The sequence below is a fragment of the Ochlerotatus camptorhynchus genome, unplaced genomic scaffold (genome assembly GCF_037179485.1).
Source record: "Ochlerotatus camptorhynchus isolate MF236.1 unplaced genomic scaffold, CSIRO-AGI_Acam_v1.1 ptg000230l, whole genome shotgun sequence".
In the NCBI taxonomy this organism is placed as follows: Eukaryota; Metazoa; Arthropoda; class Insecta; order Diptera; family Culicidae; genus Ochlerotatus; species Ochlerotatus camptorhynchus.
In genome coordinates, this window is record NW_027040720.1 from 622,754 (window position 1) to 647,931 (window position 25,178).

At 38.7% G+C, this 25,178-nt stretch overlaps 1 protein-coding gene across 1 annotated transcript in view; it reads right to left on the reverse strand.

Moving 5' to 3' along the window:
• Positions 1-25,178, reverse strand: part of Clic (chloride intracellular channel protein 5) — a 144,599-nt gene that overhangs the window by 25,072 nt on the left and 94,349 nt on the right. The window contains exon 2 of the mRNA XM_065225513.1: positions 12,345-12,446. Coding sequence (XP_065081585.1) covers positions 12,345-12,446 — 102 coding nt within the window. The remainder of the gene's footprint in view (positions 1-12,344; positions 12,447-25,178) is intronic.

Below are 25,178 nucleotides of genomic sequence, written 5' to 3' on the forward strand. Positions count from 1 at the left end.
CATCAACAGAGGTTTCATGAGAGAAACAAAACTCGAGTTCATTTTAGAGCTTCGAAAATGTAGAGCCCTGGCTGCGAGATCACAGCTTGCAATATCAACCGCAGTTGATTTTTGTCTTAGAAAATCAAGCGTGATCCTGTTCTACGGTGAGATTTGATTTTTCGATATTTTTCCAACACTGATCATAATCTAAAGCTAATTGTGATGTTATAAAAAGACAATCGACACCGACTTCCACAGGGCCACGAAGCCCATAATTATACGAAGCTATGACCCGAGCGTCTGTTCACTATGGAGGTGCGGCTCAAACAGCGTCTGACTGGCTTTCAGCGGCTGAATAAGAAATGCTCTTCCCCGGAAGCTATACCTAAGATGGCAGCCCCATCACGGCGGATAGGAGAGATTAGGCTAACCACCTACTGTCTCTGAAATCTGAGTTGAAGAAAGTTGAATAATTGTTGAAGAAACCAACAGAAACATACATTGAACTGATTTAACGGCAACGACTTTTAGCGCAAAACAGCGGACACGAATGGAATGTATTGACGTTAGCCCAGCAGGCGCGACGCATGACGCTAGAAATCCTGGGACTGAGTGATGTTCGTTGGCCAAACTTTGGAGAACACAAACTGCCATTGGGACAGGTACTACTATACTCTGGTATTCGAGATGAAAATGCTCCCCGCCATCGTGGAGTTGGTCTCTTTTTTAGCGTCCAGGCAAGTACTGCGCTCATCAAGTGGGAGCCTATTATTAATGAGAGGATAATCGTTGCCAGATTTAGAACACGGGTTCGTAACCTTACCATAGTCCAATGTTATGCGCCAACCGATGCTGCCGAGCTACAACAGTGCAAGGAGAATTTTTACAGTCAACCATCGTGGATAAGGTTCCAAAGGGTGACATCAAGATCTACACTGGCGACTTCAATGCAAAGGTCGACTCCGACAACACGGACTATGAGCGTGTCATGGGACGCCATGGTCTCGGCGAAATGAGCGAAAACGGTGAGCTGATGGCAGAATTGTGTGGCAATAACGACATGGTGATCGGGGGTTCGCTCTTCCCCCATCGACCAGCGCACAAAGTCACGTGGTTTTCCCGTGATGGACATACCGAAAAGCTGATCGACCATATCTGCATCAGCCGACCATCACCTTCTAATCGGCGAGATCCGCCTATGAATGGCGCAGATCCAGCGACGGGAGGAGAGACTCGGGCAGCGGTTCAACACACGCCGACTTAAAGATCCAGCGGTAAAAAGGTCTTCCGTTGAAGAACTTGACACTCGAGCTGCAGACGTTCCAGAAGGTGGCAGCATAGAAGAACAATGGACGACCATCAGGAATGCCTCTATAGAAACAAGCGAGAACAATCTGAGTGAGCTGTGCACTCAGAGGAAAGAGTGGATCACTGATGAAACCTGGTGGAAGATTGAGGAGCGTAGAGAAGCAAAAGCCGCGATAGAGCGGGCGAGAACCAGAGGAGCCAGGAACAGAGCCCGTCAACGGTACTCGGCTCTAGAAAAGGAAGTCAAGCGCTCTAGTTGCTTACCGACCCACTTCGAACAACTTCTTCAAGTTTCGACGGCAAACCAGCCATCAACATCTCGGCATGATCCGCCTAGGGTGCGGCGCATCACTCGCGTCAATTCCGAGGCCCCATCACTGCAGGAGATTGAATCAGCTATCCGAAACATGAAATCCAACAAGGCTCCAGGGGTCGATCGCATATCAGCAGAGCTGCTCAAAGCTTACCCCATGCTATCCGCTCAAACGTTGCATCAAGTATTCTGTAATATCTGGGACACCGCGACTTTTCCGGCCGACTGGATGCAGGGCGTCTTAGTGAAAGTCCCAAAGAAGGGGGATTTGACTGTGTGCGACAATTGGCGAGGCATCATGTTACTCTGTGTAATGTTCTCAAAGTTCTGTGGAAAGTTATCCTGAATCGGATACAGGAGAAGAACGACGCGACTCTCCGGCGGCAGCAGGCAGGATTCCGTGCCGGAAGATCTTGTCATGCTCCGCATCATCCTGGAGCAGGTCAATGAATTCCAAGAGTCCCTTTATTTAATATTTATTGACTACGAGAAAGACCGACTCAATCACGAGAATCTGTGGGGCGCCCTGAGACGCAAGGGAGTCCCGGATAAAATCGTCAACCTCATCGAAGCGCAGTATTAGGCTTTCACGTGCAGAGTTCTGCATAACGGAGCCTTGTCCGACCCTTTCCGGGTAGTCGCTGGTGTGAGACAAGGATGTATACTATCACTGTCAGTCGCTACTGTTCCTCATCGTAATCGACGAGATCATGGTGGGTGCAATTGACCGTGTACCAAACCCTGGGCTGCTTTGGCAGCCTATCACCGTGGAACATCTCAACGACTTCGGTTTGGCTGATGATGTTGCTCTACTAGCACAACGGCGTTCTGATATGCAGAGTATGCTCAATGACCTCTGCGGTGGGTCGCACCATCAACGTCAACAAGACCAAATCGACCAAATGTCAACAACTTTACGGTAGCGGGGCAAGCAGTGGAGATGGTCGAAAGTTTTCAATATCTTGGCAGCCAAATAGCGTCGGACGGCGGGACCAAGAGCGACATAGGTGCACGAATCAAGAAGGCTAGAGCTGCCTTTGCCAAACCAGATAAATCAACGCACCAAAATCCAAATTTTCAACTCGAACGTGAATTCTGTGTTGTTATACGCCAGCGAGACGTGATGTGTATCAGCGGAGAACACTCAGAAGTTGCAGATCTTCATCAACCGATGCCTGCGGTATGTAATTCGTGCCTGGTGGCCTCAAACTGGATCTCGAATGCCGAGCTCCATCGTCGATGTCATCAAAAGCCGATAGCAACAGTAATTCGAGAGCAAAATTGGAGGTGGGTCGGTCACAAACTTCGACGGGGCGGAAACGAAATCTGCAAGCAAGCGCTGGATTGGAATCCGACAGGACATCGCAGCAGAGGTAGACCCAGGGGCTCATGGTGGCGGAGCCTCAACAAGTAAATAAAGCAAGTCGATAGGAAAAAGGCAAAAGCGAGCAGCCGCCCAGGATGGAAGTCTTTCACGTTGGCCCTTTGCACCTCCGGTGGTGTACCGTGCGGGACCGAAATCCGTACACCTAAGCACGAGAGAATCATTAACGGTCAATACTAAATAATGCTATCACATTATGCTCTGTATCACATCTTTTTCCTTTACATTTATCTTTATTTTTCCAATATTTGCAAACACCAGGTCTTAAAATTACCTTTAATTATTAGAAAAAAGGATTTAAATTGCACATATCTTGAATCAAAATCCGTACAGCGTTTTACGATTGAATCAAAATCCGTACAGTTTTGAATCGAAATCCGTACACTGTGTTGAGGATGAATCAAAATCCGTACAGTCATGAATCAAAATCCGTACATGAATGTAAATCGATCCAAATCAATGAAAAAAGAACGTGTTGCTATCTTGAATAAAGTATTTTTTGTAGTTGCTTGGCTAAGAGTCCAAAACAGCTATATTCGTTTAAATACACTAGTTTACAGCATATTTGAACTTTGTACGCTGATGGTCATTTCCCATGTAAAATCGTGCGCTGAATTCAAAAATGTAGTCCAAAAAATCTCAGTAGGATAGTTTTGGAGTTATAGGGGTAAGAGAGGCATAGTGAACAGGTGGGGCATAGTGAGCATCGCGCGTGCTTCAGCTTGGACTTCCGGCCGTTCAGAACAAATTTGTTGGCTGTAGGATCAATATCTTAATGATATTGATCCTACTACCAGTTGATTTGTTTCATGCAGTTGGAGATCCAGAGCCAAAGGTTCAAGTTAATTTATTTTACTTATACTTTTTTAACTAATGATATCAGCGTTAGATTAATTGATGCTCCAATCGATTCAAAGGAGAGGTAACTGAATTCTTTTTATTTAGGAAGGTAACTGTTCTGGATTTTTATGCTAACTAATATCATGTTTAAGGATTAATTTCTTCCAAATTTTATTCTATACCAGTGCTTTGGGTTAAATATTCTTACTGGAGTTTTCCTCCGATCGCAACTTCGAGGTTTTTGAAATTTACATGTGACACGGAACCAAATTTTGTTCATTTAAGTTAAAAATATATATGTTTATTAAATAAAAATATGAATAGTTCAAAGTAAATTAAAAACATGTTTTCAACAAAAATATGTATGTTTAAATTAAATTCAAAAGCATGTTTATTTCAACAATACATAATCTGGGTAATCAATTTTTAGCGTGTCCTTTTTTCCTTCTTGTTTACATTCGGCAAACTTAATCAAAAACGGCCTGCAAGCGGTGAAACCAAAGTAGAGGGTCCGGAAACCAACGCAAGCAAGTGTTCCAAGCTCGACAAAACCGGTGGAACATCACAATATTAACGTCAATCCGTCGTTTCTGATGCCGATCCCCATATCATCCTCACCCCCACCCGACGTCGAAAGAAAAACAGATCATCCCCGAACACTAAACTTAGAAAGAGGCCGGTATGAGGACCAGCGTCAGAAACGAAAAATGACGCTAATATCACAAAGTTTCACCGGTTTTACTGAACTGGATCGGATCGGACACCCACCCCGACGGCCTCCCGGATCCAAACATCCATAGACTTTCCATAATAGCAGAAATTTCCATTTATTTGCTATCCATTTTATTTTGATTTATTCAGCATGCAAATGCTAAAATAATCTCAAAATATGTTTGTTTATTTTAAACATGAAAAGCATGTTTAAAATAAACATATTAATTTTTGATCGCATAAAGTTTTCAAATAAATCAAAAATATTCACGTTTATTTTCAACACGAATATTTTTAAAATAAACGTAACACTATTTTTGTTTTAAACATTATTATCAATGAATTCAAACATAGAATACGTTTGAAATCAACCTAGTTTATGTTTGTGGCCAGAACAAACTGAGTTTACGTTTAAATTTACCTCAAATATTTTTGTTTCGACGGTAAATTTTTCTGCGTGGATAACGTGCAAGATGCGCCATACTTTGAAACTCCACCAACCCACTGGCATCAAGCGATAAATTAACCGGTTCCTAAGATGGTAGCCCTATAATGGCGGATAAGTAAAAGAAAAATACAACCATCTTAAAAACCAACAAAAAAAGACTATGAACTGACATCAAGGATTAGTTTTTCGTTTTGTGCATGAAAATTAAAATTGGTAAAATAACGACTTTAACTTAATTTAATTTAATACGTCAAAAGAGTAATAATCATAAAAATACAGATCTTTCATGGCTTCTTTTCCACAGCTTTCTTCTGCTTCTTCTCCATTGTTACCATTGCCTTTTCAAGTTATAATGCTTTCTTGCTTCCAACCCTAATAAAAATAACCATAATAGAGAGCTTAACGACGTATTCGGGGTATCATCAAAACCATTTGTGGGAAAGTTTACCCATCCGGGATAAAGTTCGTTCATGGTATTTGTTTTTTAGGGAACTTTCTTTGCTCTTCTTCCTTTTCTTCCTCCTCTTCCTCTCTCGCTCAACGTTTTTCTTTTGTCGTTCCTCAATCCTTTGTTTCTTTGCGTTCTCTTTATCAATTTTCGCCCGCACTACTTTCATGTTTATTTCCGGTCATTCCTCGCTGGTAGCTACTGCTGGGAATGCTCTCTGTCCCATTTCTGTCTGCTCTCTGTAAGGGAGCATCCAAAAATGACGTATCATATTTTTGATCAATTTTATACTCCTCCTCCGACCCTCGTAGCGTATTTGGCTATATCCAATACATGGCCGGTCACAAATTCTGAAACCCTCACCTCCCCCCTCAAATGCTACGTCATTTATGCATGGTCCCTAATTTGTATATGCGTGTTGGTGATATCCTGTAGGGGAGCTGCGTTGTTTTACTTTTTGGCTGGTTCTTGACGCTCTTCATTAAAAGATATTAATAATATAACGTTTACAATACGAATAAAATAAGAGAGTAGCGATTCAATACGGCATCTCTTATGGTGGTGAATTGAACGGCAAAATCCCTGGATGCTTCTTGGTAAGATTTCTCCGCACGCATCATTGCCATAGTCTTCTCCAAATCCTCCGGCGTGTATTTAGTTTCCATGATCTGCTGAAAAACATTGGATAAAGTAGAATCGTCATTAGTGATGCACAAGTGTACGGATTTAGAATCAGCTGTTATATATGGATCGAAATCCGTACAGTACTAATTTTGATAAATAAATACCATATGAACGATCCATTGCTTAGAATTGAGATATAAAACGATAAACACTAACCTTTTCGATCGACCTTCAGGAAACTACTTGCAAACATCACTGAAATACGCTTAACAAACTGAAGTAAATCCGAGAGATTTTCTTAGAAAATCGTTAAGAACGCAACCGATTGACAGAAATGCCCGACACGTGTTAAGGTTTTTATTTTTCTTATTTTAATTGCATGACATTCTGCTTAATTGTTGACGTAAACATTAAGCTAATGCATGAATGAACATGAATGTGTATTCATATATAATATTTACATTGTTATGATGCATATAAATTAACAAATTCAACAGGGTGTACGGATTTCGGTGCTGTACGGATTTCGGTCCCGCACGGTACAGAACCATTAAGTTAGTAAGTAAGTAGGTATGACAAAAGGTCGAAGGAAAAAAGGTTAAATGGACAAAAGGTCGAAGGGACAAAAGGTCGAATGGACAAAAGGTCATCAAATTGAACTTAATGGGAGAACAGGTTGAATTGAACTTAGCGGGGGAAAATGAGGACTGTCCACCTCGTATGACTTCATCAAGTACGACACCTGGTTGTTTTCAATGTACCCAGTGGCGTCGCGGCCACATGTGCAACCTGTGCACACACACACAGGTGTAAATAATTTTTTAAAAATGCGTTTAGATTTTTATATATTGTATGGTCCCATCATAGCTGTACATCTTTACTCCAGACCACAAGTTACCATGAATACACTATTTTATCTATTAAATTTTCGACCATGGTTTGCTTCAAAAAGGATTAAATTCAGTTCGGATGGTCTGCCAATCCCCAATGCATTGATTCACCATGACAAAACTCGTTAAATAGTGCACCTAAAAGCGAGCTTTTTTGAGTGGCGGGTGGCATGTTTGTGAATGGTCAAATGCCTGATGTAAGCCAAGCAGACCTTCTATCAACTCTTGAAACATACCACAAATTTTCCACAGTACATGGCGGTTTGCACCACTAGTTGTAATTGAAACTTTCAGCAGTCACGCGTCAAACGGGAGTAACAAGGAAACAGCAGTCTGGTACGCTTTGGACGTTATCACTTGCAGACCGGCTTGAATGTGTGAGTTTAAATTAGAAGAACATTTGTGATGTATTGGTTTCCTAAAGCGTGCATTTCTCGCTGTGCACGCGCTGATTGCAGGCAAAGAGAGTAATGGAGAAAGAGAGCACAAAAGCTCTCTCTCACTCTCTTGTCAGTTGTAAATCACTCAATTACCAATGGTTGCGCCGGTGCGCTTGTCAAAACTTATGAGCTTCCCCTGGTTCATTCTGATAGTGTTGTTCTGATGATTAACTCAAGTTTCCTCCCCATGGGACTTAATTAATTTTCTTTAGATTTTGATACTGTTCTGTATCAAAACATGTTTTCGGAAGTGTTTGACGGATATTCTTCATTACACTTCAGTGGAAAGAGTTAGCCTTGTGGTAAAAACGAGAATTAGTTAGGCTTTGACATTCGTTTTACTTCGGTTAACGCGAAAAGGGCCATACAAGTTTTGTTTACACAAGATGATAGGCCCTTCAAATGTTACGTTCGGTAGTGATTAATATAGTAATTGAGAATATGCCCCTCGAATTCATGGAGCATTGAAAAATAAAACAAAAACTAATATGTGGTGGTAAACTATAACGAACAAAGTTTGGTGCACAAGTAAACAAATGAGGCACGCGACGCCTCTGAATGTACCATTGCATGAAGGGCCAAAAACAGAGGGTGGACCCGTAAGCAAAGACACATGATCCACGGGAGCAATTAGAATCTCCTTCCAATAGTAAAAATATTCCAACCCGATACCCAACAAGCAATCACACTAGGGGATGTCTCAATGAGTAAAGAGAAGATCCCACCTTCAATTCACGAAATGTTAACAAAATTATCGAAAGGACAATAGGCAAAAACCAGAAAGTCGAACGACAAAAGGTCGAATGACAAAATGCCGAAGGACAAAAGGTTGAAGGACAAAACGTCGAAGGACAAATGGCCGAATGTTAAAAGGTCGAAGGAAAAAAGATTAAATCAAAAGATCGAAGCGACAAATGATCGAATAGACAAAAGGTCGAAATGAACTTAGAGGAACAAAAGGTCGAAATGGACAAAAAACCAAAGTGGACAAAAGTTCAAAAGACTATCATCAAAATTGACAAAAAAATGTTCAGAACATTTTCGCTAAGATTTTAAAAGAACTTTAAAAAAATAGTATGCAAATACCTCCAATGAATTGTTCACGATTTAAAGAAGGAATATATTCTAGGGAAATGCCGTTATTTGTCTCTTAAATTATCGTGCCATGGACAGGAACTATTTGTAATCATAATTTTCCAAAGAACTGCTCATGGTTTGAAGAATGAAAAACATTGAAGATTTGGCCAACCATTTTATCCGTCAACAATTTTACCAGGTTATCCATTTCTATTATTTGTTCATTCGACCTTTTGTCCTTTCGAACATTTGTCAATTTCGACCTTTTGTCGATTTAAGTTCAACTCGATCGTTTGTCCCTTCGAACTTTTGTTCCTTCGATATTTTAACCATTTAATCTTTTGTCCTTTGATATTTTGTCTTTCGATCTTTTGTCCTTTGATATTTTGTCTTTCGACCTTTAGTTCTTCAATCATTTGTCCTTCAACTTTCTGGTTTTTGACCTATTGTTCATTCGAGCATTTGTTAATTTTGAACTTTTGTCCCTTCGAGCTTTTGTCTTTTCGATCTTTTGTCCATTCGTCCTTCTATGTTAAACTCGACTTTTTGCCCTTTCGACCTAATGTCCTTCGACCTTTTGTCCTTTCGACCGTTTAAGTTTAACTCGACCTTTTCTCCCTTCGACCTTATGTCCTTCGGCCTTTTAACCTTCAATCTTATGTCCTACAACCGTTCAATATAATAATCTAAAGCTAAGACCGATTTTATAAAAAAAAATTGGCACCGACTTCCACACGACCAAGAAGTCCAAGTGGGAATTTGGGAGTATTGAGGTAATCTGCATTAAAAATTGAACATTACCACAAGTCACCATCCTAGCGCCCCTCGGTGGGACTTTGTATAGGAGCGATCGGTCAACCAATAGATTAAAAATTTAAATCTTGATTTATAAATCGAGATTAATGTCTATGGGATCGATAAGAATAGCGTTGTGCTCAGAAAACGAAGCTCTTTCAAACGATGTGCGAAAAACCAGCATGTTTTTCGAAATTAAACAACCTTGCCATTATACTGATTCAATATCGCTATTAGATTCACACACACACACACATATTGTCGGAGTTTGATGCACCAAATCGATCATCTCGATACTATACTTATCCCAATTTTGTCCGACGAAAAGTAGGAAAGTGTCGATTGACCCTTGGAAGCCTCAAAATTGAAGATTTCAGTTCAATTTAAGAAAGTTATTGAAATTCCGCTTTTAACTCCGACAGTAACAACATTAGTGCTTTTAAATGATCCGTGTTTTCCGGAGCAAAATCAATGAATTAGCGTTAAAATTAACTATCAAAAAAATTACGTCGCAGTCAAAGAAGTCTACTTGGTGGAGTTTACCATTTACAGCGTATGAAACGATGTGGAACATTCTCTAGTTAATGGAAAAGCGAAATTTTAGAACAGTTGAATTCAATGCGATTTAGTTTGTACAACTCCGACAACAGCAATGTCTCTGTTACTTTCAACGGTGTCGTAAGAAGAATCGACAAGCAAAAATATGTTGTCGGAGTTGAACAAAATAGCAGATCGCATCACGTTCCAGGATAATTTCAATTGTTTGAATTATTTAAAACCATTTAATACAAACCGATTCCATATCGTCGGAGTGTTAAACAAGGTAGCCACTAGCCATAAGAAGGGTAAAAACGAGCAAAAATCAGGGTAAAAACAAGACCAAATTAAAGAAATGTTTATTATTGAAAAAGAATAGTGATATTGTGCTCTGTCTACGAAATTAGAGGTGTCTAGAAAACAATCGGTAGAATCAGAGATATGCAAGGATTTTCCGAAGCGCTTGGATTTGCTATGAGCTATTTAAAGAACATTAGTAGCAGATTTAGAAAGTCAATCCAGAAATTCCAAGCAACTTTAAGCGAGACCTAGTTAATCGGAAAACAAAAATCGTGAGAGACTTAACACTCCGAACACGATGCCTCCGGTAAAATGTGTAACGGCAAAATAGCAAGGTTTGAAAAATTATTGCTCAGCAATTTATCTATAGATTTTACATCTATTGATACCAAATGAATCTTTAAAGTCTGTAGTTCTAAATGGCGCCAATAGATTTGTAATTGGTCAATAAATGGCTTTGCTTTGATTTTTCAAAGATTGCAAATTTGCCGTTACACATTTTAGCGGAGGCATCGTGTTCGGAGTGTTAAAGGCAAGGGGTAGGTAGCTCCGCACACCAATCTTGGGTCAACTTTATTGCCAGCGTGCCACAAGTGTGCCGCAGGTGTTCCGGCATAGAGCAAGCTGCGATTGATTGTAAAATATCCATCCCGGCAACCCGGTATTTCTGACACCTTGAATGTTTTGGTTTGAAATCGCAAAGATAAATCGGATTGAGGATGACGCGGGAAGTGGCAGGTGTGCAAACATTTGGTGAATTAAGGGTACTAATGGGGTCTGATGAACTGCCTCTTTCTCTTGAGCCCACTCTAGAACCTACATTTCGTATTTAGATCTATAAGTGAACTGCTGGTCTGATTTCCTCTAATATATTCACTTAGAGGATGATCCTGAATATACAGTCAAACAGCACGTAATGTTGTGAACAACTTCAATGACAGTTGTCCAGCAGTGCTGCCATTTTATTTACAACAATCCAATGCCTACGAGATTGTGCCGAAGATATGTCAAAGGTGTGCCGATGGATGCGCCCTAGCTGTGCCGAATCAAATTTCGGCACAATGTGCTGAGTGACTTACCCCTTGCTTAAAGGTCTTGTTGTAGAGCGGTTCTGGGATTAAGACAACGAGGTTTTAGGACTGCTATGAATTACTCTGAGATTCCAAGTCTCTTGACTTCCTGTAAAAGCTCCTTTTGAAATCTTTTGAACTTTTCCCAGGAAGTCAAGAAACATGAAATCTCAAACTAATTCATAGCAGTCCTAACCTCGTTGTCTTAATCCATATTAGGTATATCTAATCAATTCCGCAAACCAAATTAAGACCCACGTGACCTGTCAATTATCCTAAGATCTCTGAACCGCTCTACAGCAAGAACTTTAAGTCTCTTCACGATTTTTCGTTGTTTTTCGATTTTAGTCTCAGCTGTCATTCCATCGTTGCCACTAGGTTATTAGGCATCAAACTCCAAATTGAGACACAAAGCAAAACCCCAAAATTGTCCGTCCAATTCCCCACGGAAAAAAAGAGCCAAAACCCGTTGCGCTCTATTTGAGGTCATTCGGTCACCAGCAGCGTGTGGATGGTCACGACTTCGACGTCTACAATGACGACGACGCTCGCCCCGAGTGCACCCAAGCATGTCACGATACCCAGCCCCTAGGAAAAAATGAACTTAATTCCAATATTACATCACACATCGCGTGCACATGCGAGTTTCGCTTTTCATTTTCGACTGGTTGGGAGGTCCATTTTACAATCGTTCACTCTTCCGTCTTCCTGTGTCCGTGTGCGTGTGTTCATCGAATGTCGAATTTCCTATTCATAATTCGCTTTCAATGCTGCGACCTCCAAAACTCATGAGAACTTCCCGTGATGATGACTACCACCCTCGGCGAATTATTTATGACTTATATTATTATTTGTTACTGCAACTCCCACAAATGCGTTGGACCGAAGATTATTGTGCAATGACGGCAGCAATGCAGCGAGTAAAAAGTGAATTTATGGATCGAAAGCCATAATCGAAGGCGAAATTCAAGGGTTTAGGTATTAGCAAACAGCGATACGGCTCTTTAGATAAAAAGTGTCGCTTGAAGTTGATGACAAACAAAAGATTGTGCGGTGACGTCACAAAACAGACTTGGCGACGAAATTTGTTTAGAAATTTTCTACTGCAATACAGATAGCTCGGATAAAGAAAATATTTGTCGGAGTTGAAAACAAGATCGGCCCCAAATTTCCTCACCTTTAGACTGATGGTTTTCAGCTCTGCCAGCAGATACAGGTCCATGAAGTATTCCTGACAGAACAGACATGCTCCCTTCCTTCTGCCATCTATCGTCGAAGCCTGAAATTAAGAGAAGAAAAAAAAAATTAAAACGAATAAAGTGATTCACTTAATAACCAACCAATTACAACCAATAGATTCTTGAATCACCCATTTGAAAAAAATCCCATCCCAACCGGATAATTTCCCCGACCGCAAATCGGGAACTGATCGACGTGTCGCTCGACAACCGCCGAGCGACATGACTCGGAGTTAATAGCTAATTGCATTTCAAACTCCCCGTCCGTCCGTCGTACATTTGTTGTTGATAATCTAACTATTCGAGTGCTCGTACCACACGAAAAAAAAATAGACATGTCACATTCTTCGGTGTCCGCTTGGAGCAACGACGTGGCGGCTGAGAGTTGAGAAATAGGGCTGCAAAGGAACGAAAAAAAACACTCCGAAGGACGCCGGCTGTTGTGGGGTCGGGTGTCTGATAAGATAAGCATTGCCGTGTGTTGCGATAAATGGCGCGGGAAATAATTTGGTGGAACAATTGCCTGCAATATTGGATTTGAGGGTGGAATTTTCTACTGATTTATTTGATTTTGATGGTAAAATTGCGAAAGTTGTCGGAGTTCGCGTAGCATCGATATTGGGGATAATACAAACGTTGTCGGAGTTCGATAACGAAAAATTTAGGGATGGCAAAAAATAATAATGATAAAGCAGCGGAATCAGGATTGCAAAAGTGTTGTCGGAGTTGATCAGTCAGGTAGTAGGCAAGATTGTGTCAAATCCAAAAATATACTTGTATGTTAGATTCATTGCAATTTGGATCACTTGTTGCCTAAGGAAGAACCCAATGCACTTCCAATGTGATTATTTTATGTTGATAGCAAATGTGCGAAGGAGTTGACATTGTCGGAGTTAAGCCATGACTCTTTAAAGCGAAGCAAGTGTTTTCGGAGTTCAATCTAATCAATCTATGACAAAAGATCGAAGGACAAATGGTCCAATTGAACTTATAGAGACAAAAGGTCCAATGAAATTAGAGAGACAAAAGGTCGAATGAAAAAAGGTCGAATGGACAAAACGTCGAATTGAACTTAGAGGGACAAATAATCGAAGAGACAAAAGTTCGGATGAACAAAAGATAGAATTGAACTTACAACGACAAAAGGTCGAATGGACAAATGTCGAATTGAACTTAGAGGGACAAATGATAGAAGAGACAAAAGTTCGAATGAACAACAGGTAGAATTGAACTTACAGGGACAAAAGGTCGAAGGTACAAAAGGTCGATGGGACAAAAGGTCGAATAGAACTTAGATTACCTAGAACATCTAGTTAAATGTCTTTGGAATTCTCTTCAGAGTCTTCTTAGAATTATTCCTCTTCAATCCTTCTCAAACATTATTATCAAAATTCTCTAGACTCTAGACTTCAAAGTGTTAAAATTCCAAAATGTTATCCAAATTCAAGAGTAATGTTTTTTTTAAATCACGGGCCTTGAAAATTGCACCGTATTTAAAAAACTGACTAGCTTCTGAGCTGTTCCAGGCAAACTGAAAATGGATTTTGAATTGACCATCTCCATTTTGTATGAAACTTTGCCTAATTTTTTGTTATGATTCACATTTTTGCTAAAATTCAGCCATTTTGGATCTTGTAAAGTTTTCAAAATGGCATCCTTGAAATTTTTCAAAAAAATTTAGCATGGAATCCGCATTACTGATTGAAATGACAAAGTTTTAGAGAAAAATAAACAAATATGTTTATTATTTATTTTGAGTATACATTTAAAAGAAAAATGTAAAAAACCCAAATTTATCAAAATTTTGACCGATTTTGATTTTTTTTTCAAAAAAAAAAGGCTATGAAAATGCAAAGTTTTAGGATGTTCCTGGACACTTGAAATCTGACAAAAATCGGAAAACAAAAACTTTTGGTCAAATTTTTGTATTTTTTTTTCTTAGAGGTCGAGTTTTTCCGATTCGTCATTTGGCATGCTATTCTCCTCTTTAAAATTATTCCATAAAATCATCAAGAAAAAATCTTAATCCGAGGTGTGAGATGTCATTTCAGCAATGATGTTTTCTTAAATAATTTCTAAGTTCAATCTATTACTTGAACATATAAATTCTTTCTATACGATTTTATGACCTATTCGGCTGTGTAGCTTCGGCCTAGTGGACTTTTAAACATATTTTGCCGTTTATATGAAACTGAAAAAAAAATACGTTGGGCACCTGGTTGAGTCTTGGAAGCCTCAAAATTGAAGGTTTCAGTTCAATTTAAGAAATGATTGACATGCAGCTTTCAACTCCGACAGCGCTTGTAAATGATCCGTGTTTTCCGGGGCAGAAGTCAAGCCAAGCAAAATTAATGTACTAGTTTTAACGTTAGCAGCCAAAACAAAATGATGTCGGAATGATGTTTTAATCTTTACTCTTCAACTCCGACAGAGTTTTTTTTTATGCTTTATAAACGTGATTTTTAGCCGTTGGCTAGTTCATCGCGGACCGACAATGAGTGCTACGTGTCATTCGGTTTAATGATCTGCTTTATATTCAAAACAAATTATATGGGCGTAAATCAGGCACCTTTCCCCACCGTATTGTTGCTTTCCTAGCAGTTAAATGTTGTTAATACATACATATATGAAATTTGAAAAAGTTGCGATTATTTGAAATTAACATTTAACTCCACAAAAGTGCTTTGATATCGGTGAGAAAGCAAAGATCTTGAAAGAAATTTCAACTCCGACAACAGTTTCTTGTTTTTTCTGATCCAGAATCTTAATTGTTTCGAACTGTGTACAACTCTAAACCGTCTCTTTTCTTCAACTCCGACAAGGATTTTTTATTTCTGTGTTTTTTTGGTACCTTCTTAAGCTCCACCAGTAAAGGCTCAGCTACAAATTAGAACCATTCTTGGGATGGCAGGCTTGATTTTTCGAATTGTACAATTTCTCGGCTTTTATTGTTAACAATATTTTTCAACGCTTAATTTTATTATGCCCTTTTACAAGTAAGCAGGCTCGCGGCATAATCAAAGAATGGATGCGGTGTCCTCATCTATTTATCCCAGAGGGCAGAAGAGGATCGCAGAACCTTGGGGAATTTCTTTTCCTTTTAGCGGTGTCCAAACCTTTGTATCCCAAGTTGGGCAGGAGAGGATCGCAATCCAAAGTGATTCTTTGATCGAAAGTATCTGTCTTTATTAATCAACCGCTGGGGTTTATATACGGAGTTATTGTCATAATACATTTTATAATTTGTTGCATTGGCATGGTGTGATTTATATTTAATTACTGTAGGCAAAGTGAGATGCCTATAACGGTATGTCAATTCTATGTTTGTTTCATTGGTGTCAATGTGCTTGCTAGGCTATTAGCGCATTGAAAGATGTAACATGATCCGCGAATTCGGGTTCGCTGTTCTGGGTGTAGGAAAGGTAAATGAATAATTCTGTTTGTCAAGGCTATGTTAGAAGTGAACGCTACTGACGTGAGTGCAATTGCATGATATGCATTTTTCTGTCTTATCGGCAAATTTAGTAAGTTCAATTCTTACAGTGGTGTAAATGATTTAAGCTACATATGACAATTTTAATCCAAATTCTTCAACTCCGACAAATTAAATATTGCAGATAGTTTTAAATTTTACAGTGTCTTACAAGCGGTGGATACTCAAAAACTGTTGCATAATTTTTGGGTGAGTCCTAATCACAAATTTCAAATACTGTACTCCGACAGGTTCGTTAGAAATGTTGTTTGGTTTTTGTTTTTTGTACAATCGATTTTTTTTGTTATTAAAGTCTGATTAGATGTATTTTCTAATCCACCCTTGTTTACTGCGACCAGAAAAAAAAATAAGCAGCTGCAAAAACTCCGACAATATATTATCGGTACATATGATCGGTTTGTTTTACATGATTTTCAATTATTCAAACAATTGAAGATGGCCTTTTGTCCATTAAATCTTTTGCCTCTCTAAGTTCACTTTTTATCAATTTCGGCCGTTTGTCCATTCGACCATCTTTCAATTTTGACCTTTTGTCCAGTCGAGCTTTGTCCATCAAAGTTCAATTCAACCTTATGTCCTTAGATATTTTGTCTTCCGACCTTTTGACTTGCGACATTTTGTCCTACAACCGTTCAATAGTTAAAGTTAGGAGCGAAATTATAAAAAGACAATTGACACCGACTTCCAAACGCCTACGAAACCCATAATAATACGAATATATGACAAAAGGTCGAAGGAAAAAAGGTCAAAGGACAAAGGGTCGAAGAACAAAAGGTCGAACGACAAAGTGTCGAATGGACAAAATATCGAATTAAACTTAGAGGGACAAAAGGTCGAATTGAACTTAAAGGGGAAAAAAGTCGAATTGAACTTGGCGAGGAAAAATGTTGAAGGGACAAAAGCTCGGGGGACAAAATGTCAAATTAAACTGAGGAACAAAAGTGCGACGAGACAAAAGGTCGAATTGAACTTAGGTGGACAAAAGGTCGAAGGATAAAAGATCGAACGACAAAAGGTCGAATTAAACTTAGAGGGACAAACGGTCGAATTAAACTTAAAGGGGGAAAAAGTCGAATTGAACCTGGCAGGGCAAAAGGTTGAAGAGACAAAAGGTCGAATGGACAAAAGGTCAAATTTAACTGAGGAACAAAAGGTCGAATGGACAAAAGTTCGAAGGAACAAAAGTGCGAAGAGACAAAATCGAATTGAACTTAGATGGACGAAAGGTCGAAAATGACAAATGATCGGATGGACAATAGGTCAAAAAACACAATGTCGAAGGACAAAAGGCCAAAGTACAAAAGGTCGAAGAAGAAAAGGTTAAATAGACAATTTGTCAGATAACTTGATTCGAGATGTCCTTGGAATTTCCTCGAAATCCGCAGAATTTCATTGGAATTGTTCCCTCAAAATTCGATTCGCTTGGTATTTTTCACGGAATTTTCCACAGAGCTACTTACAAATTTTACTGCGAACTCTCAGAATTGACTTTGAGTTTTTGAGTTCTAGACAAAACTTTCGCAGAGTTCTTCCCAAAACTTCATTGGAAATTTTCTCTGAAATGCTGTGGTTCCCTAGAATTCATTCTAAAATGTCGTCAAAATTGCTAAAGTTATTATTAAAATTGCAGGTCTTCTAAGTGACTGAAAATCCAGTTCAGTTCAAGGGCTGTGAAATTTTTCTTTGTTCTTTGTTTTTCGAAGAGAGGACGAAGTATATTCGTTGCGATTTGTCATCGAAATTTACGGCTTTTTGTCTGTGACTTCGAATTCCCGGCATTTTTCAATTTTTCCCGATTTCCCGGTTGACTGGTCACCAATACAAAAGGTCAAAGGACCAAAGGACAAAGGACAAAAGACCAAAGGACCAAAGATCAAAGGACCAAAGATCAAAGGACCAAAGGTCAAAGGACCAATGGTCAAATGACCAAAGGTCAAAGGACCAAAGGTCAAAGGACCAAAGGTCAATGGACCAAAGGTCAAAGGACCAAAGGTCAACGGACCAAAGGTCAAAGGACCAAATGTCGAATGAACAAAAGGTCGAATGAACAAAAGGTCGAATGAACAAAAGGTCGAATGAACAAAAGGTCGAATGAACAAAAGGTCGAATGAACAAAAGGTCGAATGAACAAAAGGTCGAATGAACAAAAGGTCAAATGAACAAAAGGTCGAATGAACAAAAGGTCGAATGAACAAAAGGTCGAATGAACAAAAGGTCGAAATGGACTTAAGATCGAGAAGGGACAAAAAAATGGAATGTACAAATGAATTTTCAAGGGGTAAAATTTTTTAGGGAGGGGGAGAACAGGGATCTCCAAAAAAGTGCATTTTTTGTTTTTTTTTTTTTCAGAACATTAGAATAAATATATGTTTTCAAGCAATATTTCAGCTTTATTTTAGAAAATTTTCAGCCCAAATAGGGGAAATGCAGGTAATGTCGGCCTAAGTGTCCCTAATTTGGGCCCATACATAAGTTCAGCAATCGACTAAATTTTCAATAGCAACTAAAAATATCCATTAGTAACGTCCCAATAACGCGTTCATCTAGATAAAAAGGATAAATAGCAGATTTTTAGCGATGGGCCCAATCTTAGATCCATAGGCCAACATTAGAGACGTTTCCCCTATATTTTTTTTTTCGATGTTGACAGCCCTTTCCTCTAAATATTTTTTATGTGCCTAACGAGACAGGGATCTAAGAAACTATTCGATCGGTGTCGGTGATGTAAAAATAAATTATCTAAAATCTAACATACGATTTTTCCGCATATTCCAATTTTTCGATTTTTTACGCGTATTTGAGTAGCGATTTTTTCAACGAAAAATTGAACTTCTTTTTTCAAACGCCGCCATTTTGGTAATTTTGCGAATTTCGAAAAAAAATCCTGTGTTAGATCTTAGATATTTTAACGAAGAACCCAAAACATTAATTACTTTAACTATTTTGTTTGTTAAAAAAAATTTACCTCTTTAAGTCTGTTATTTCAAACTTAGCATCTTCAACTACTAATTATATATTTTCTCCAATGTTTCAGTGCTGACAACGCTGTCCCGCAAGCGACGAAAACATCACCTGCATCTGTCTGGTTGCAGGGCTGCCAACAACGGAAAAATTAAACTTTTGGGCTGAGCATTTTCGAAAATAAAGCTGAAATGTTGCTTAATAACATACTGAAAATCCGTGTATTGGTTGCATTTATTCTAATGTTCTAAAAACAAACCCTCTTTTTTAGAGATCTCAGCAGGTGTCCCCCTTTCAATGTGTACCAAGCGATCGTCTCTATATTATATTCCATAACAGCTATTGTGCTTTGTTCATTGCCAAGTTAGGTCAGTCGTAAGGTTGTCATTACCGGGTATGTTTTATGAAAACCGGGTTTCGGTAATGGAAAATTTAATACCGGTAGAACCAGTTAAAATCGGTAATGGACATTTTCATAAATAGGACACGCAAAAAGGGTAATTTGCGGGCTTAGTAAATTACCCTTTTTGCGATACTTTTGAGGTTGATATATGAGTAACATAAAGTTTTCTTGCCCTACATTCTACATATCTATCTATCTATCTATCTATCTATCTATCTATCTATCTATCTATCTATCTATCTATCTATCTATCTATCTATCTATCTATCTATCTATCTATCTATCTATCTATCTATCTATCTATCTATCTATCTATCTATCTATCTATCTATCTATCTATCTATCTATCTATCTATCTATCTATCTATCTATCTATCTATCTATCTATCTATCTATCTATCTATCTATCTATCTATCTATCTATCTATCTATCTATCTATCTATCTATCTATCTATCTATCTATCTATCTATCTATCTATCTATCTATCTATCTATCTATCTATCTATCTATCTATCTATCTATCTATCTATCTATCTATCTATCTATCTATCTATCTATCTATCTATCTATCTATCTATCTATCTATCTATCTATCTATCTATCTATCTATCTATCTATCTATCTATCTATCTATCTATCTATCTATCTATCTATTTGAATTTCTGTCTGTCTGTCTGTCTGTCTGACACTTATAGACTCGGAAACTACTGAACTGATCGGCGTGAAAATTTGTATGCAGGGGTTTTTTGGGGCACTTTTTTATTGTTTTAAAGTCACTATTTGGTCACTTTTTTCGTTATTGTAGTCAATACTATTGTATAAAATACCCATTTCCAGCCCTGCATATTGTAGAGGAATTCTGCTGACAAAATTTTATCATTATCTCTAAAGTGTTATTTTTGAACGCCTTTTTTGCTAAAGGCAGAGTTTTTTAATAACCGGAAAGAAACCGGGAATTGAAAAATGGAAATTGAATGGACACCCTGGTTCAATCCCCGGCCTTCATAACGTAAGATTACGTCTTTCGGCAACATTATTGGGGGTGCAATTTCAAAAAAACTAAAATCGAATGTGTTCACTCTGTCAATAGCAGATGGATTTTAATTCTAAACAAGCCAAGCGATTGAAAAATTTTCTACGAATCTGTTAAAATGAACACTTTATCAATTTTCAACAGATCACTATTGAAAATTACACAAATGTCTAACTGTTGCAATGGCGATCAAAATTATCACCGATTGCCTGCAAAAAGCGCTTTCGCTAACACAGATTTCAAAATTGAATTCCATCCGGTCTCGCCGAACAGTGCTTATTCAATCACCGTGTGTGATGGTGTCCGGTCATATCCATCCGAATAGTAATATTGGTTTGTTATCATGTAAGGAGCTCTAGGTGACCTAGTAGCGACCGTTTTTGTTTACTGAGCAGAATATCGCTAAGTAAGCAAAAACGGTCATGTATACAAGCTTGAGAATCGTCGTTTCCCATGCAACAATTTTGCTTTTATGAGGGTTCGGCAAACCATAAGATAGACCAGTGTTGGAAAAATATCAAAAAATCAAATCTCACCAAAGAACAACTTCCATACTTCCGAAACTTCCATAACGGCTGGCAGCAGTCGCTTTGTGTCTACCCTGCTCGTTCTAAGAAAACTAGGTGCAACGGAATCATTTTTGCGTCGATTCAACTCTCAGCTTCAACTATACACGTTGGGAATAGACTCGCAATATCAAAGGAGCTTGTCAAATCAATCAAACATGATATTTTGTTCCAATATCACGAGTGATATTGAGAGCATATGAGAGCGGAAAAATATCAATTTGCTTATGATTATGCCATAACTCTATTTGAATGTGACTTCTTCTCATGGAATTCTACTTACAAGTACCTTGGAGTTCTCCATAGAATTCACTTTCAGTTCTCCAGTTTTAGTTAAATCTCTTTTTGAATTCTCTTTGGAATTGCATTGGAATGCTCCACAGAATTCTCTTGTAAATTTATTTTGAATCCTACTCAGGATCAGGATTCCACTGGAATTCTACTCATAACTACTTCTTTACGTTTCACCTGGAGTGTGGAGTCCCTCAGAACTAATTTGATAGGAATCCTCAGATTTGACATTCCCAAAAAATCATCCTCTGATATTTTCCTCTGAATTCCCTTGAAATTATTCCTAGATATCATTGGAAATTTCATAAAAAATAATTTATTAAAGTTCATATGCTTTGAAACTTTTGCAAAGTCCTTAATTTATTGGAAAACTTAGCTCTTGAAAATTTTACAAGGTCCAAAATGGTCAAATTTTATTTAAAAAAAACTCCGAATCATTGCCCATAACAAACAACAATGCAAAGCGTCATGCAAATCGGAGATGGTCGAGTTTTTCCGATTCGTCATTTGGCGTTGGAACTGCCCAAATGCCCTGTAACTTCTGACTCCTGAACTTCTTATTGATAGTTGAAATAGTTTCGAAATTTTCAGTCAAATAAATCCTGATTGAATACTATTCCAATTATATTCATAACCACATTGCGCGGCGGAAATTTCGTCAATCAGATAAAATTTGAACCGAAATGCTAAGTGAGTCTCACTCAACCACTTTAACTCACTTCGGCTGGCACGTGAAGAAGCTTGATTTCAGAACCCCCTCAATTAGCACATCATCTCGGGCTACCCTCATGAGAGTTTGGGGCATATTTGTAATACTTTTAGCCTCGGCTGATTCTTACGAACACGCTCAAGTATACATACATGCTTACTCCATCAACGGAATCTCTTGACCCGCATCTACCGGCATGCAACACGCATTTGTTGCTTCTTCTGCTTCTACTTCTTCTTCTGGTTCAGTAGTGCCAACCCCAGAAAACAACAACCACAGCAATTGCACACAAATTGAAGACGGCACAAAGGTTACCGATCTCCATCACGCCCCTCACACACGCAAGCATCAATCGCTAGCGAGCTTGTAAATGTCAAGGAGAAGTCTCCTCCACCAGCGCCCCCTCTCCACATGTATGAATGAGTATGACTCATTCTGCTCGTTGTCGGACACAAAGAACATGCTTGATGCAACTTATTTTTTTAATGTTTTGAACAACTCGAAAAAAGAACATGATTCATCGGCGATGCCCTGTGAGAATCATGGCGGAAGACATTTGCAACGCTCTTCTAATGGAATTAAGAATTTGACATAGTTTTTCTCGGTTCGATTCCGACGCAGTCAGCAGCTGTTGTTGTCGGAGTTGTAATGTTTAAAGTTCGCTTGTTCGTGGTTCTGCTCTCTTCGGGCCATTATTGCTTTCGTTGGGGTTTCTGTTTTCGTTCGTTCGTTCCTCCATTCGTTGCTGTTGAGGAGAGCAATACCTATAACGGTGCATTTTAAAACGATACTTTTCCTAGTTTTTCGCTACGGTCAGCATGAAATATGATTAACTTCGCTATTTTTAATTCTCTCTCTCTCTCTCTCTGTCTGTCTCTCTTCTTCTCCAGGCTATGGGTTATTTCCCCTTTTGTTGTCATTTATCTTGCGTGTATTGCGCATTGCGTGCGGCTGTTTTGCGCGCTATGCTATTACATGATCAGTCGTGGCTATTTTTCCATTGAATATCAGAGAGAAAATGGTAAAACAACGCAATCGTCGTAGTCGTCGTCGTCGTCGTTAACGGACTTGACGAGCGCGAAAGTGAAACAGTTATCTACCTTGATGGCACTGTTGATTGCGGCACGGCGGGCACGGTTTCATTTCCTTCCTGTCCCGAGTAGTTGTGAAGGTTTTTTATTGGAGGAAAGTAACAACTGGAGGCCGGTAGTAAATCATTTTTTGATGGTGGTACGATTTTAGTGGAATAATTTCAAGTTTGAACTTTGATGGATTGAAGATTTGGAAAGTTGGATGGGAGGTGGGGAATGAGGTTGTTTTCATTGAGTTCGACAGTTTTTGGATTCAAGGCTAAACAATCGGCGGTAAGTTCTTCGTCAAATGAATTGCTGTTTAATAATTTCATCAATATCACTTGAACTCCGAAAACAATTTCTGGTGACATTTAAGTTATCCATTAATCTTATAAATTACGGTCCTCGAAATTTTAGCAACTCCGAAAGCTTTCTATTCGTATTTTGATAATCAATCTTTATGTGCGGTTCCTCTCCAATTGATTTACTTCACTTGAAATCAATAAAATAATCAATCGTACTTTGGTTTAAGATTTCTCAAATGTTATTCAGTTGTCTACTCCGAAATTGAAAATTGTTATTTTTATTTGACTACGTCACTCAAAATAAATAATAAGAATAGTATAAATAAAAATAACAAATCTATGAAATCCTAGCGACTCTTCAAGTTCCATTGCTAATGCACGATTCTGAGACTTCGATTGAGAGTAAATTTTAGGATCATAGTCCAAGAAAATTGTTCAAGATTATTGGAGCTAGAAATTGGTGGAAAATGTAACAGTGAGATGCGTGAGAACTCACGCTTGGAAAAATCCTCGTAAATTCAATTTGCAAAACCTTGGAGGCCTCTAAGATCTTCTTAGGACTTATTCTCATAATAAGAAATCTGGGATCTTTGAATTTTGAAAAGCTTTCATATTCTCACACTATGTCAAAGCCTCAGAATCATGGAAATTTTCTTAAATTAATTGTCTTCTTCGCATTTCAAGTTTATTTCTTATCGCATATTAGCTTATTGTGTGCTCTCAACTTAGTGTTCTAGATGCACTTCCACAGTTATTAATTGAGAGCTTTCGATGTCTGTACTATTTTTGCTTTAGTGCTTTGGCTACCTCCAGCAGGGTCTTGCTTTGTAGCTGCGCCTTTACAGACTGAGCTAAGGGAGGCCTGATTTAAGACTTCTGTTAATACACATCACGGTGTCCGGCCATTTGGCCGAATGCCATTTGGCAGAATGCCACCTCGTTTGGCCGAATTCCATGTAGCCGAAAACTTGAAAAGAGATTTCCAATTTTTGAACAAATGACAGCCCTGGGAACTTTTTTTTTTTACTTTCCTCAATTCTGGTTTTTTTGCATTATAAATAAGGGATTTTTTGTTAAAATGTATATTGTATAAAATTGAAATATTGTCGATGAATTCATTATTGTTTCAAAGATAAGCTTTTAATTACGTAATTGGTATTTTAAGCCATCCTTTTTAACATGAGCAGTTCTTTGGAGTTTTGTTGTTCGGTATTCTGCCAAGTGGCATTCGGCCAAACGACCCATTCAGCCAAACGGCATTCGGCCAAATTACTCGGAACCCACATCACAAAATGTTAAAAAATTTCCTTGCTTCGAGATATTTATATCAAACTCAGTTAGTTAGTTAGTTTTTTTTTTATTAAAGAGTAGTTCATCCTTGGTAAGGAGTTTGGGGGAGCCAGAAGGATTCCCCCTGAGTTACAGAGTAAGCGGAAACGAAGTTTGGTATTAGGAAAATCTCGGAAGGGGTTCTCCGGTAAAAAAGGTGAGATTCCAGAGTGGAGACCCCTTAATACAGAGTAGGTTTCAACGGAGGTGTTTTCGGAGTTTCTTCATGTCAGTGCTGTCTATTATCTGAAGGGTAAAGTAAAGTCGGTTCCGTTATAGTTGCGTTGGCCCTAGACGGTAGTCTTTGTCTGAGTTGGAGGTTGTGATTCGTGGTTCCAAGTTTGATTGGTGGACACTACAATAATCGGGGTTTATTGGAAGGTTTAAACATGGTTGTAGAGTCCAGCTTCGCGAAGAAAACCAATGAGGGCCGCCATCCTGGTGGGGTCGTTGGGGCGTCACGAATGTTTTCTGATATCCCATAGAAGTCCCGTTCACCTTGGTATTGCGGGCAGCAGCACAACACGTGTTCCACTGAGTGGGGAACTTGACAGGATTCACAGATTAATCTGAAGGGACCGGCTCCCGAGAAGTTGTGGGAAAACTTG